The sequence below is a fragment of the Salmo salar genome, chromosome 10 (assembly GCF_965601325.2).
Source record: "Salmo salar chromosome 10, fSalSal1, whole genome shotgun sequence".
In the NCBI taxonomy this organism is placed as follows: Eukaryota; Metazoa; Chordata; class Actinopteri; order Salmoniformes; family Salmonidae; genus Salmo; species Salmo salar.
This window is the reverse complement of record NC_138300.1, coordinates 96072784-96086372: the sequence shown is the minus strand read 5'-3', so window position 1 is coordinate 96086372 and position 13589 is coordinate 96072784. Positions and strand designations below refer to the sequence as shown.

The 13589-nt window shown below is 41.0% G+C and overlaps 1 protein-coding gene across 3 annotated transcripts; it reads right to left on the bottom strand.

Annotated features, from left to right (window-relative positions):
* Positions 1-2: 2 nt before the first annotated feature.
* gtf3c6 (general transcription factor IIIC, polypeptide 6, alpha) lies at positions 3-12926 on the bottom strand. 3 transcript variants are annotated; one of them, XM_014124939.2, is made up of 6 exons: positions 12795-12926; positions 1497-1577; positions 1329-1392; positions 881-925; positions 654-786; positions 3-254 (listed from the first exon to the last, which is right to left on the bottom strand). In XM_014124939.2, exons 1-6 carry the CDS (start codon positions 12816-12818, stop codon positions 227-229), a joined length of 375 nt encoding a protein of 124 aa, XP_013980414.1. In that variant the 5' UTR covers positions 12819-12926; the 3' UTR covers positions 3-226. The 3 variants fall into 3 exon arrangements, with proteins under 3 accessions (XP_013980414.1, XP_013980412.1, XP_013980413.1); XM_014124937.2 differs by having other exon boundaries at positions 676-786; XM_014124938.2 differs by lacking the exon at positions 881-925 and having other exon boundaries at positions 676-786.
* Between the last annotated feature and the right edge of the window lie 663 nt (positions 12927-13589).

Genomic DNA, 13589 nt, shown 5'->3' with positions numbered 1-13589 from the left:
CGTCTAGAAAGCGTCATTTATTTCAACAACATACACAGTACAAAAATATAAATACAAATCAGAGGTAAAACCTAATTAATGGAGTTGCTGCCAGTGTCCTGCCTGACCCCTCTACCCGGTCTTCTGCCCCATCGTGTGTGCTCCCCCTTCCCCTGCTGGCTTGGAGGTCCTCTTTGGGTTCTGGATGAAGTGAGAGAGTGAGTCGAGTCTGGCTGGGGACATTCCGTCACTCAGTGGCTGAAATTGAAAGTCTCCTGCAACAGCAACAAACAGCCACATTCAAGCATGTTCATGTCGCATAAAAAAAACCAGAGCTAAATTCAAGCATCTCAAAGTTTGACTTTGGCTACAAAAGGTATTGTGCAGTAAAATGTGCATTGAAAGGAGTCACTAGAAGCAAAGGTCCAACCCGGCACATTAATTATATTAATTATGCCATTTAGCAGAAGCTTTTATCCAAAGCGACATTGTCATGCACGCATACATTTTTACGTATGGGTGGTCCCAGGAATCAAACCCACTTTACAGTTGTTGCAAGCTCCATGCTCTAACAACTGAGCTCCAGAGGACCACAGTATTAATCCAAAATAGAGAGCATAGCACAACAGTGTGTGTGTGTGTGTGTGTGTTGCTATGTGAGCGTGAGGGCTCACTTTGTGTGTGTGTGTGTGTAACCTGAGCTGTTGTCTCCTTCCTTTTTCTCAGCAAGGAAGGTTCTCTGCATCATCAGTCTCTTAACGGTGTGGCACTTATAGCTCAGCTCTGGACTGGCTTCAGGGTCTGCCCCTAAAACAAACACACAGGAGAGAGAAGAGAGGAGCGAGAACTTAGAGTGAAGATCAGTTCATCTCTATAAAACTCACCACTCATCAATACGCACCACTCGACTGTCCCTCCTCGAAGAGCACACAGGTGCCCAGAGCATCTGTCAGGAGATATGGGGGAGAGAAGAGAGAGCCAGAGAGGGGAGAGTTAAACAGACAATCAGTCTGTAACTCAGTATCACAACAACAGGGCACTAATAACAAAACTACTCCTAAACAGGTAGAACTACATGTACTTTACTGGAAAATGGGTAACACAAATTCATAACACAAATGTTGTATTACAAACAGACCCCTAACCCATCTTCTCTAGACACTCTCTTCCACCTAGTCTATCAGTAGGCAAGATGCAACAAGTGACATGTTGAGTTGTTTTTATTAGCCCAGTCCCTTCAGATCTAAAGTGTACATAGGGAGGAGGGGCAAGGGGTCCATTAGACATTCAGCAAATATGTTGTTGTCAGGTGTAAGCAAATAGAATCCACTAATAATGAATACACTTACCGTCATACTCTCCCGCAAACACGTATCTTCCCACCTGCATCATTGGCTGCTCACTGTCAATGTCCTTCAATACAACAAAATCAACAGGAGGAGGAATGTAGAGGTTTCATTCAACGTTTGCTTTGCTACCTACAGTAGCGCGCGAGAAAGGGAAGCCAGATCACTCACCAGTATCTTGCAGGTTCCCTGACACTTGGTCAAAAAATCTGAGTTAATTATACCAGACAGCTCAACCACAACCAACTGCTCCTAAAAAGAGAGAGGAGGGAGAAAGGGGGAGGCAGAACATTTAAGAAATTGTCTTCAGTCATTTTTCCATGGTAGAGGGTGTATCTGATCACAACAAACAACACTAGATGTCATTGTCCACCATAAAATGTGTTGGCTAAGACTTACCAGAGGTCTCTAGAACACTGTAGGAGCCATTTCTACACTACGGGTGCATCCCAATACTCTCTTCTTTCTCCCAAAGTGTGCACTTGTTAATTTCCCTTCACTGATATGAAAGCAAATGACTGGCATGTATAAGAAATATGGTGAAAACTCCCTCCCTCCAGCCCGACCAATCCAATGCTTTTAGATTTGTGGGAAGTCTTCAACCTTTGGGGGGGTTTAAAGGGTTGGCATCCAGTTCCCTGTGACCTGCCCTGTCTGGAATTGCGGGGAGTAACAGCGTAGCCTACGTTGCTACAGTGGCAAAGACCAAAGCCGGTGGGAGTACCGCTGAGGACAGTGGTGTCTCTCTATTGAAGGATATTTTAAACAAACAGAGTTCTACAAGCAGTTGTTACAACAACAAGAAAATAGCTTCAAGTGTTGTGTCCAAATACTGGTGGAGTCAACTAATAAAATAATGTACACCTGACCAGAGATGTCCAGGACCTGAAGAACAGTTTGCAGTTCTCCCAGGGTCAGCTCGATAAGTTTGAACAGGAAAACGGCAAGATGACAACAATCTGAAAAAGGACATTAGTTCTGTATGTGAATCCATGATAACAATAACAGAAATCAGACTCAAGGGACAATCAAGGCGGAACATTGTTGAAGACCGAATTGTAGAATCTCCACGAGACCTGGACGGAGTCTGATGACAAAGAGAAGGAAATTATTTGGAGAAACTGAAGATGGACCACAGGAAGATTGAGATGGAACCCGCCCACAGGACTGGAAAATCCACCACCAGAACAGGTGACGGGCCCATGCCGATAGTGGTCAAGTTCCTGAGGTTCAAGGACAAGGTAGCGGTTCTGGAAAGAGCCAAGATCTTGAGGGGAACATACATCTTCCTCAACGAGAACTATCCTGAAGCTGTCTGCCAGAAGAGAAAATAACTTATCACGAGCCATGAAAGCTGCCAGAGTGTGTGGGGAGATTGCTTACATCTGTTATGACAGGCAATTTGTCCACCCTCCCTCCCAAAAGCTGTTGGAAAAGCATTCCAGGTGAAGCTGTTTGAGAAAATGCCAAGAGTGTGCAAAGCTGTCATCAAGGCAAATGGTGGCAATTTGAAGAATCTCAAATATATTTTGATTTGTTTTAAAACTTTTTGGGTTACTACATGATTCCATATATGTTATTTCATAGTTTCGAAATCTTCACTATTATTCTACAATGTAGAATATAGTAAAAATAAAATAAAAACCCTGGAATGATTAGGTGTTCAAACCTTTGACTGTTACTGTGTGTATATACACAGTTGAAGTCGGAAGTTTAAATGTATTTGGCTAAAGTGTATGTAAACTCAGTTTTTCACAATTCCTGACATTTAATCCTAGTAAAAATTCCCTGTCCTAGGGCAGTTAAAATAAAGTAGTGATCCTAAGAATGTGAAATGTCAGAATAATAGTAGAGAGAAGGATTTATTTCAGCTTTTATTTCTTTCATCACATTCCCAGTGGGTCAGAAGTTTACATTTTCTCAATTCGTATTTGGTAGCATTGCCTTTAAATTGTTTAACTTGGGTCAAACGTTTCAGGTAGCCTTCTACAAGCTTCCCACAATAAGTTGGGAACATTTTGGCCCATTCCTCCTGACAAAGCTGGTGTAACGGAGTCAGGTTTGTAGGCCTCCTTGCATGCACATGCTTTTTCAGTTCTGCCACATATTTTCTATAAGATTTAGGTCAGGGCTTTGTGATGGCCCCTCCAATACCTTGAACTTTGTTGTCCTTAAGCCATTTTGCCACAACTTTAGAAGTATGCTTGGGGTCATTGGCCATTTGGAAGACCCATTTGCAACCAAGCTTTAACTTCCTGACTGATGTCTTGATGTTGCTTCAATATATCCACATCTTGTTCCATCCTCATGATGCCATCCATTTTGTGAAGTGCACCAGTCCCTCCTGCAGCAAAGCAACCCCCACAACATGATGCTGCCACCCCGGTGCTTCATGGTTGGGATGGTGTTCTTCAGCTAGCAAGCCTCCCCCTTTTTACTCCAAACATAACGATGGTCATTATGACCAAACAGTTCTATTTTTGTTTCATCAGACCAGAGGACATATCTCCAAAAAGAACAATCTTAGTCCCCATGTGCAGTTGCAAACCGTAGTCAGTGGCTTCTTCCTTGCTGAGTGGCCTTTCAGGTTCTGTCGATATAGGACTCGTTTTACTGTGGATATAGATACTGTTGTACCTGTTTCCTCCAGCATCTTCACAAGGTCCTTTGCTCTTGTTCTGGGATTGATTTGCTCTTTTAGCACCAAAGTACGTTAATCTCTAAGAGACAGAACGCGTCTCCTTCCTGAGCGGTATGACGGCTGCGTGGTCCCATGGTGTTTATACTTGCGTACTATTGTTTGTACAGATGAACGTGGTACCTTCAGGCGTTTGGAAATTGCTCCCAAGGATGAACCAGACTTGTGGAGGTCGACAATTGTTTTTCTGAGGTCTTGGCTGATTTCTTTTGATTTTCCCATGATGTCAAGCAAAGAGTCACCGAGTTTGAAGGTAGGCCTTGAAATACATCCACAGGTACACCTCCAATTGACTCAAATGATGTCAATTAGCCTATCAGAAGCTTCTAAAGTCATGTCACAATTTTCTGGAATTTTCCAAGCTGTTTGAAGGCAGTCAACTTAGTGTATGTAAACTTCTGACCCACTGGAATTGTGATACAGTGAATTATAAGTGAAATAATCTATCTGTAAACAATTGTTGGAAAAATTACTTGTGTCATGCACAAAGTAGATGTCCTAACCGACTTGCCAAAACTATAGTTTGTTAACAAGAAATGTGTGGAGTTGTTGAAAAACGGGTTTTAATGACTCCAACCTAAGTGTATGTAAACTTCCAACTTCAACTGTGTGTAATATATATAGACACACAGTGCCTTCGGAAAGTATTCAGACCCCTTGACTTTCTACACATTTTGTTAGGTTACAGCCTTCTTATTATTATTAAAAAACCTCAATCTACACACAATACCCCATAATTACAGAGCAAAAACAGTTTTTTTAGAACAGAAATATCACATTTCCATAAGTATTTAGACCCTTACTCAGTACACTTTTGGCAGCAATTACAGCCTTGACTCTTCTTGGGTATGACGCAACAAGCTTGGCACACTTTTATTTGGGGAGTTTCTCCCATTCTTCTCTGCAGATCCTCTCAAGCTTTGTCAGGTTGGATGGGGAGCATTGCTGCACAGCTATTTTCAGGTCTCTCCAGAGATGTTCGATCGGGTTCAAGTCCGGGCTCTGGCTGGGCCACTGAAAGACACTCAGAGACTTGTCCCGAAGCCACTCCTGCGTTGTCTTAGCTGTGTGCTTAGGGTTGTTGTCCTGTTGGAAAGTGATCCTTTGCACCAGTCTGAGGTCCTGAGCGCTCTGGAGCAGGTTTTCATCAAGGATGTCTCTGTACTTTGCTCCGTTCATCTTTCCCTCGATCCTGACTAGTCTCCCAGTCCCTGCCACAGGGGGAAAAAAACACTGCATGATGCTGCCACCACCATGCTTCACCGTAGGGATGGTGCCATGTTTCCTCCAGACTTGGTGCTCGGCATTCAGGCCAAAGAGTAATCTTGGTTTCATCAGATCAGAGAACCTTGTTTCTCATGGTCTGAGAGTCTTTAGGTGTCTTTCGGCAAACTCCAAGCGGGCTGTGATGTGCCTTTTACTGAGGAGTGGCTTCCGTCTGGCCACTCTACCATAAAGGCGTGATTGGTGGAGTGCTGCAGAGATGGTTGTCCTTCTGGAAGGTTCTCCCATCTCCACAGAGGAACTCTAGTGCTCTGTCAGAGTGATCTTCTGGTTCTTGGTCACCTCCGTGACCAAGGCCCTTCTCCCCCAATTGCTCAGTTTGGCCAGCTCTATGAAGAGTTTTGGTGGTTCCAAACTTCCTCCATTTAAGAATGATGGAGGCCATTGTGTTCTTGGGGACATTCAATGCTGCAAAAATTATTTGGTACCCCTCCCCAGATCTGTGCATTGACACAATCCTGTCTCGGAGCCCTACGGACAATTCCTTCAACCTCATGGTTTGGTTTTTGCTCTGACATGCACTGTCAACTGTGGGACCTTATATAGACAGATGTGTTCCTTTCCAAATCATGTCCAATCAATTAAATTTACCACAGGTGGACTCCAATCAAGTTGTATAAACATCTCAAGGATGATCAACGGAAACAGGACTTACCTGAGCTCAATTTCGAGTTCCATAGCAAAGGGTCTGAATACTTACGTAAATAAAGTATCTGTTTTTTGTTTTCCAAAAACCTATTTTCACTTTGTCATTATTGGGTATTGTGTGTTGATTTCTGAGGATTTTTATTTATTTAATCAATCTTAGAATAAGGCTGTAACGTAACAAAATGTGACAAAAGTCAAGGGCTCTGAATACTTTACGAAGGCACTGAGATATACACACACAGAGCCATATCCCAGTAATGCTTAGAGAAGATCTTATGTCAAGTGTTATTGAAGTGTTGCGCCTGCAGGTTCACCTGCCTCATCTAAAACCTATTATTTTGTGGTATTGCTATAGGCTAAGTGCTAAGAGTCAGTATCTAAATAGTATGTGTGCAATGCTTGATAGTGTATGTGACGTAAACAGAGAGGCCTACTTTCTTGGGGACCTGAATATTGACTGGTTTTCATCAAGCTGTCCACTCAAGAGGAAGCTTCTCACTGTAACCAGTGCCTGTAATCTGGTTCAGGTTATTAATCAACCTACCAGGGTGTTTACAAACACTACAGGAACAAGGTCATCCACGTGTATTGATCACATTTTTACTAATACTGTAGAACTTTGTTCTAGCTGTATCCTTACCCATTGGATGCAGTGATCACAATATAATGGCTGTATCTAGAAGAACCATTGTTCCAAAATCTGGGCCTAAAATTAGAGGCTGACCGATTAATCGGAATGGCCGATTAATTAGGGCCGATTTCAAGTTTTCATAACAATCGGTAATCGGCTCGTATTTCTGTGTGTTATTATGTTATAATTAAGTCAATGATTTGATATTTGATAGAGAAGTCTGAGCGGTGGTAGGCAGCAGCAGGCTCATAAGCATTCATTCAAACAGCACTTTAGTGCGTTTGCCAGCAGCTCTTCGCTGTGCTTCAAGCATTGAGCTGTTTATGACTTCAAGCCTACCAACTCCCGAGATTAGGCTGGTGTAACAGATGTGAAATGGCTAGCTAGTTAGCGAGGTGTGCGCTAATAGCGTTTCAATCGGTAACGTCACTTGCTGAGACCTTGAAGTAGTTGTTCCCCTTGCTCTGCAAGGGCCGCGGCTTTTGTGGAGCGATAGGTAACGATGCTTCGAGGGTGGCTGTTGTCGATGTGTTCCTGGTTCGAGCCCAGGGACGGAAGCTATACTGTTACACTGGCAATACTAAAGTGCCTATAAGAACATCCAATAGTCAAAGGTATATGAAATACAAATCGTATAGAGAGAAATAGTCCTATAATTCCTATAATAACTACAACCTAAAACTTCTTACCTGGGAATATTGAAGACTCATGTTAAAAGGAACCACCAGCTTTCATATGTTCTCATGTTCTGAGCAAGGAACTTAAACGTTAGCTTTTTACATGGCACATATTGCACTTTTACTTTCTTCTCCAACACTTTGTTTTTGCATTATTTAAACCAAATTGAACATGTTTCATTATTTATTTGAAGCTAAATAGATTTTTATCGATGTATTATATTAAGTTAAAATAAAAGTGTTCATTCAGTATTGTTGTAAATGTCATAATTACAACAAAATAATTACAATATATATACACACACATTTATTTTTTTTTAAATATAAAAAAACATATATAATTATAATTTTTTATATTTTTATTGTTTTGTAAAATCGGCCGATTAATTGGTATCGGCATTTTTTAGTCCTCCAATAATCGGTATCGGCATTGAAAAATCATAAAATCGGTCAACCTCTACCTAAAATAGTATATAAAAGAACACAAAAGATTTTGCTGTGACTCTAATGTGGATGACATAAAGAATGTGTTGGTCTGATGTGATTATTAAGGAGCATCTAGACACTGCACTTGATGAATTTATGAAATTGCTTCTTCAAATTATTGATAAACATGCACCTTGTCAGAAACTGACTATTACAACTGTTAAGGCTCAATGGATTGATGAGGAATTTAAAAACTGTATGGTTGAAAGAGATGGGGTAAAAGGAGTGGCTAATAAGTCTGGCTGCACATCTGACTGGCTGACTTATTGCAAATTGAGAAATATGACTAAACTTAACAAAAATAAACTATATTATGAAACCAAGATCAATGATATAAAACTTGAGTACTTTAAATTATGGACAGAAAGACATTCAACTGCATCATTCATAGATTCAGATGAATTATCACAAAACCATTTGATGTTGGCAATTATTCTTATAATTACTTAATTGGCAAAGTGGGTAAACTTAAGCAGGAAATGGCAACAACGAACAGTGAGCCATCGTATTCATGAATAAAACAAATTATGAAAGAAAAGCATTTTAAGTTAGAATTTTGTAAAGTTAGTTTGGGAGAGGTGTAAAAATTGTTATTGATCAATAATGACAAACCTGGCATTGACAATTTAGATGGAAGGCTACTGAGGATGGTAGCTGAGTCTATAAACACTCCTATCCGTCATATATTTCATCGGAGTCTAGAGGAAGGTGTTTGTCCTCAGGCCTGGAGGGAAGCCAAAGTCATTCTGCGTGGTGCATTTCTCTAGACCCTCTACTCTTTTCTATTTTTACCGATGACCTGCCACTGGCATTAAACAAAGCCTGTGTGTCCATGTATGCTGATGATTCATCCATATACGCATCAGCAACCACAGCTAAAGAAGTCACTGAAACCCTTAACAGGAGTTGCAGTCAGTTTTGGAATGGGTGGCCAGTAATAAACTGGTCCTGAACATCTCTAAAACTAAGCGCATTGTATTTGGTACAAATCATTCCTTAAGTTCTAGACCTCAGCTGAATCTGGTATTGAATGGTGTGGCTGTTGAACAAGTTGAGGAGACTAAATTACTTGGCGTTACCTTAGATTGTAAACTGTCATAGTCAAAACATATACAGTGCCTTTCAAAAGTATTCACCCCCCATTGTGTTTTTCCTATTTTGTTGCATTACAACCTGTAATTTAAATAGATTTTTATTTGGATTTCATGTAATGGACATACACAAAATAGTCCAAATTGGTGAAGTTAAATGTTTCTAAAAAAGTATAAAAAATAAAATAAAAATGAAAAGTGGTGTATATGTATTCACCCCCTTTGCGATGAAGACCCTAAATAAGATCTGGTGCAACCAATTACCTTCAGAAGTCACATAATTAGTAAAAAATAAATCTGCCTGTGTGGATCTAAGTGTCACATGATCAGTCACATGATCTCAGTATATACAGTGAGGAGAACAAGTATTTGATACACTGCCGATTTTGCAGGTTTTCCTACTTACAAAGCATGTAGAGGTCTGTAATTTTTTATCATAGGTACACTTCAACTGTGAGAGACGGAATCTAAAGGAGGAGATGAATATTTATGCAAATGAATATTTATATCATTTAAAATGTAGATGTTTCTTGCATTGGATATATTTACCATATCATAGAGACAGAAACATAAACCTTTTACCTTATCACAAGTAGACATAATTGCAAATGATTAAATCCTTCCAAAATAAATAAAATAAAAATTTAAATGAGTTGACGCTTCACATGGGATTTCACTGAACAACAAAAGAAAGGGAACATTGAATGATCCCCAATGATCCATCGCATCTCCCAAAAACATTTAACATAAATCTGTAAAATGATAGTCTAGAAATTAAAGCTTTGGTTGTCTTCCTCTCAGGCTTCCATGCCTTCTCCCTGGACCTCCCCAATGTCCACCTCTAGAACGTCAGACTCTGAGGCCTCATCTTCACTGTCACTTTCCAACCTTGTTGAGGATGGCTTGATGTCAGGCTCAAAAAGCCTCAAATTTGCCAGGATGGCCACAGATTTTTCAACCCTTGTATTGGTCAGCCTGTTACGTACTTTGGTGTGTGTGTTCCCAAACAAGGACCAGTTGCGCTCTGAGGCGGCTGATGTTGGTAGGATTTGGAGGATGATGGAGGCAACAGGGAAAGAGCCTCAGTCCCTTCCACCAGGTGGCTGATGAGATATGTTGGCACAACTGCCATATTGCATCTCCATCCCAAAGCCCTTGCTTGGAAGTGTACTTCACCAGACTGCCAAGAACCTTGCCCTCATCCAGGCCAAGGTGGCGAGACACTGTAGTGATGACACCATAGGCCTTGTTGATCTCTGCACCAGACAGGATGCTCTTGCCAGCATACTTGGGGTCCAACATATACGCTGCGGCGTGTATGGGCTTCAGGCAGAAGTCTTCACGCTTTTTGATGTATTTCAGAACTGCAGTTTCCTCTGCTTGGAGCAACAGTGAAGTGGGCAGGGCAGTACGGATTTATTCACTTACATTTGCAAGCAGAGTCTGAACATCAGACAGGATGGCATTGTCTCCCTCAATCCGTGCAATGGCTACTGCTATAGGTTTCAGTAGTTTTGGGCTGCTTACCTCTCTCTCCAAAAATACATCATCCAGGAGGATCCTCTTGATGGGGCTGTCCATATCGGCAGACTGTGATATGGCAATATTTTGGAGAGACTCCTTCCCCTCTAGGAGACTGTCAAACATGATGACAACACCACCCCAACGGGTGTTGCCGGACAGCTTCAATGTGGTGGTCTTATTCTTCTCACTTTGCTTGATGAGGTAGATTGCTGCTATAACTTGATGACCCTTCACATGCCTAACCATTTCCTTGGCTCTCTTGTATGATGTCCTTGATGAGCAGATTCAATGCATGAGCAGCACAGGCAATGGGTTTGATGTGAGGGTAGGAGTCCTCCACTTTAGACCAAGCAGCCTTCATGTTCACAGCATTGTCCGTCACCAGTGCAAATACCTTCTGTGGTCCAAGTCATTGATGACTGCCTTCAGCTCATCTGCAATGTAGAGACCAGTGTGTCTGTCCCTTGTCTGTGCTCTTGTAGAATACTGGTTGAAGGGTGGAGATGATGTAGTTAATTATTCCTTGCCCACGAACATTCAACCACCCATCAGAGATGATTGCAATCCAGTCTGCTTTCTCTATGATTTGCTTGACCTTCCCTTGAACTCGGCATCCAGCAAATGAGTAGATAAAGCATGTCTGGTTGGAGGGGTGTATGCAGGGACAAGAACATTCTGAAATCTCTTCCAATACACATTGCCAGTGAGCATCAGAGGTGAACCAGTTGCATATACAACTCGAGCAAGACATTCATCAGCATTTCTCTGACTAAGTTCCTCCATTGAGTCAAAAAAACTTCTGATTCCAGGAGGACCATGAGCTGTTGCTATCGATTAGGTGTCTGATTCATCATTTTCACCTTGGATAGAAGTAGGGGGACTTTTGTCAGAGGTTGCTTGTTGTGAGCGCTGAGGGAACTTTATGCACTTGGCCAGATGATTTTGCACTCATTAGTGTGCAAGATCTTGAGAATCAGCTGTACATGTGATGGAAGACTGCAATGTGCATGCAGAGGGTTACAATTCCATTGAATTGGGGATAGTTAAACCTAAATATGCCACAAGACCTAGAATTGCCTTATGTGTATCCCACAAAAAAGGTTCTCTGTTATAAGCTAACCTTTTTGATGAATTTAAGCAAAATTCCCAGGCTTAACTTCCTATGGAAAACTTCCCGGAAAGTTTCTGACCCTTTGCAACCCTAGCTCTGACACACACACTTACCAGACCAGACATGCCATCAGGGGTCTTTTCATAGTCCCCAAATCCAGAACAAATTCAAGAAAGCGTACAGTATTATATAGAGTCATTATTGCATGGAACTCCCTTCCATCTCATATTTCTCTAATGAACAGCAAACCTTGTTTCAAAAAACAGAAAGCAACACTTCACACTTCTCCCCAATTTAACCTAGATATTTTGTTTGTATGCATTGACATGTAGGTTATGCATGCCACTTTTAAATGTATGTAGTTCTATCTTTGGACTGTTCTTGTCTATTAATGTTCTGTATTATGTCATGTTTCATGTTTTGTGTGGACCCCAGGAAGAGTAGCTGCTGCTTTCACAACAGCTAATGGGGAACCTAATAAAATACCAAAATATGTTGCATCACCACCCCCAACTGTACTATAGTATAAATCCATTATACCTTCTGATACAAAATGGGGAAAGGACAAATTTAATAAAAATAATAAAAACCCTTCCAACTAACCCTACACTCATTAAAAACCAACTACCCCATTCCATTTTCTGTGATTTACATTTCATTCTGCAGTACAGTTAATAACTATTGCTATGAATGCTAAGAAGCCAACCTTACTAAAGCATAGATCACTCATTGGCCTATCCCTATGTGCTGGCACACTACTACTCACATGGATCCCTCACCCTTAAACCATCCTCCTCTACTTTCTTCACTGCCTCAGCATACAACACTTTCTGCACTGCTCTGACTGACCACCTCAACCTGCCTCACTCGCACGGGACACTTCCGATCCCCTGCAACATGGGAACCCCTACAGATGCGGCGTGCAAGAAAAAACATTAGGCATTTGTGGGAAGTAGTGAACAAGTGTACACTTCAGGAGGTAGGATAGATTATTGAGAGGCACTCACATGTACCCACGTGAACAGGAAGTGTTGGCTCACAGGTTGAAGGAGAGAGCATATGGTTCTTACCTTCTCACTAGATCAGCTTGTAATACACCTCTCTGCACATTTGTTCGGTAAATCAAATGGATCGCTAATTTTTATTTTATATTCGGCATTAAATGGGAACATCACCCAACCAAAGATTTCCGTCTGGAATGCCAATTCTATGTAGTGCTTCGCAAACTGCTCTCATTCTGTGCCAGTGGCGTTTCATAGGGAATCAGAGACGAATAAGCAAAGTCACTAGCTGTTACGACAACTACTCTTTGGTCTTACCTCCTCCTCCCATTCGTCTTCCATATTCACGATTCTTGATAAGAAACTGCCTTGAATAATAAACAAAAACCCACACCGCTGTAAAACAGGAAATAATAACTAAGTACTTCCGGGTCACGGAGTTTTGGACTCCTTCAGAATACAAGTTCTTTCCTGTTTAATGAATAATTACGTCGAAAATGATGAAAAATGTGCAAAAATATCGATATATGTTATACTAGTTATCATACAAAGAACAATCAAAAGTATTTCTATAGGATGTCTTTTTTTAATCTTAAAAAAAAGAGTCAACAATGTTTTTTGTGTCTATACTCCTATAATTTATTGCACCGGTTCAACATTATCTGTACTTGTGTCGCAGTAAAAGGTGGGTCCATTCTACAGGAGCACTTTTGTATTTCCAAATGCACAGAGTTTACATCAAGTGGAGCTTCGCTGCTCATTTGGCGGCCATTATAGTGGCTAATCAGCTTAAATCCAATAGTTTTTCCATATTGGACATACATATTGCACCATACACTATTTTCTGTACGTTGTGTCGCTGTAAAAGGGAGGTCCATTCTACTCAGGAGCACTTCAGCTTTCCAGAGTTTACACCCACAGCAGTGGCACTGCTCATTTTGCAGCCACATTTCATACACAATATTCTGTACATTACATTTATATTAGCAAAAGTTTGAATTCCATAGATTTATGCCAGTTTTCAATGTAAGACTAGTAATTCTATAAATTGAATTATGTTTATTTCAAATTGTTTGTGCTTTTGTACTTGTCTAATGACTCACCTTTTTATGG

Bases quoted from the DNA above. Each gene is read 5' to 3' on its own strand.
- gtf3c6 (XM_014124937.2), bottom strand. From the start codon at position 12,818: ATGGAAGACGAATGGGAGGAGGAG. The intron at 1,393-1,496 runs GTGAGTGATCTG...GTTGTATTGAAG, and splicing joins AGGGAACCTGCAAGATACTG to GACATTGACAGTGAGCAGCC. The intron at 255-675 runs GTTACACACACA...TTGCTGTTGCAG, and splicing joins GGAAGGAGACAACAGCTCAG to GAGACTTTCAATTTCAGCCA.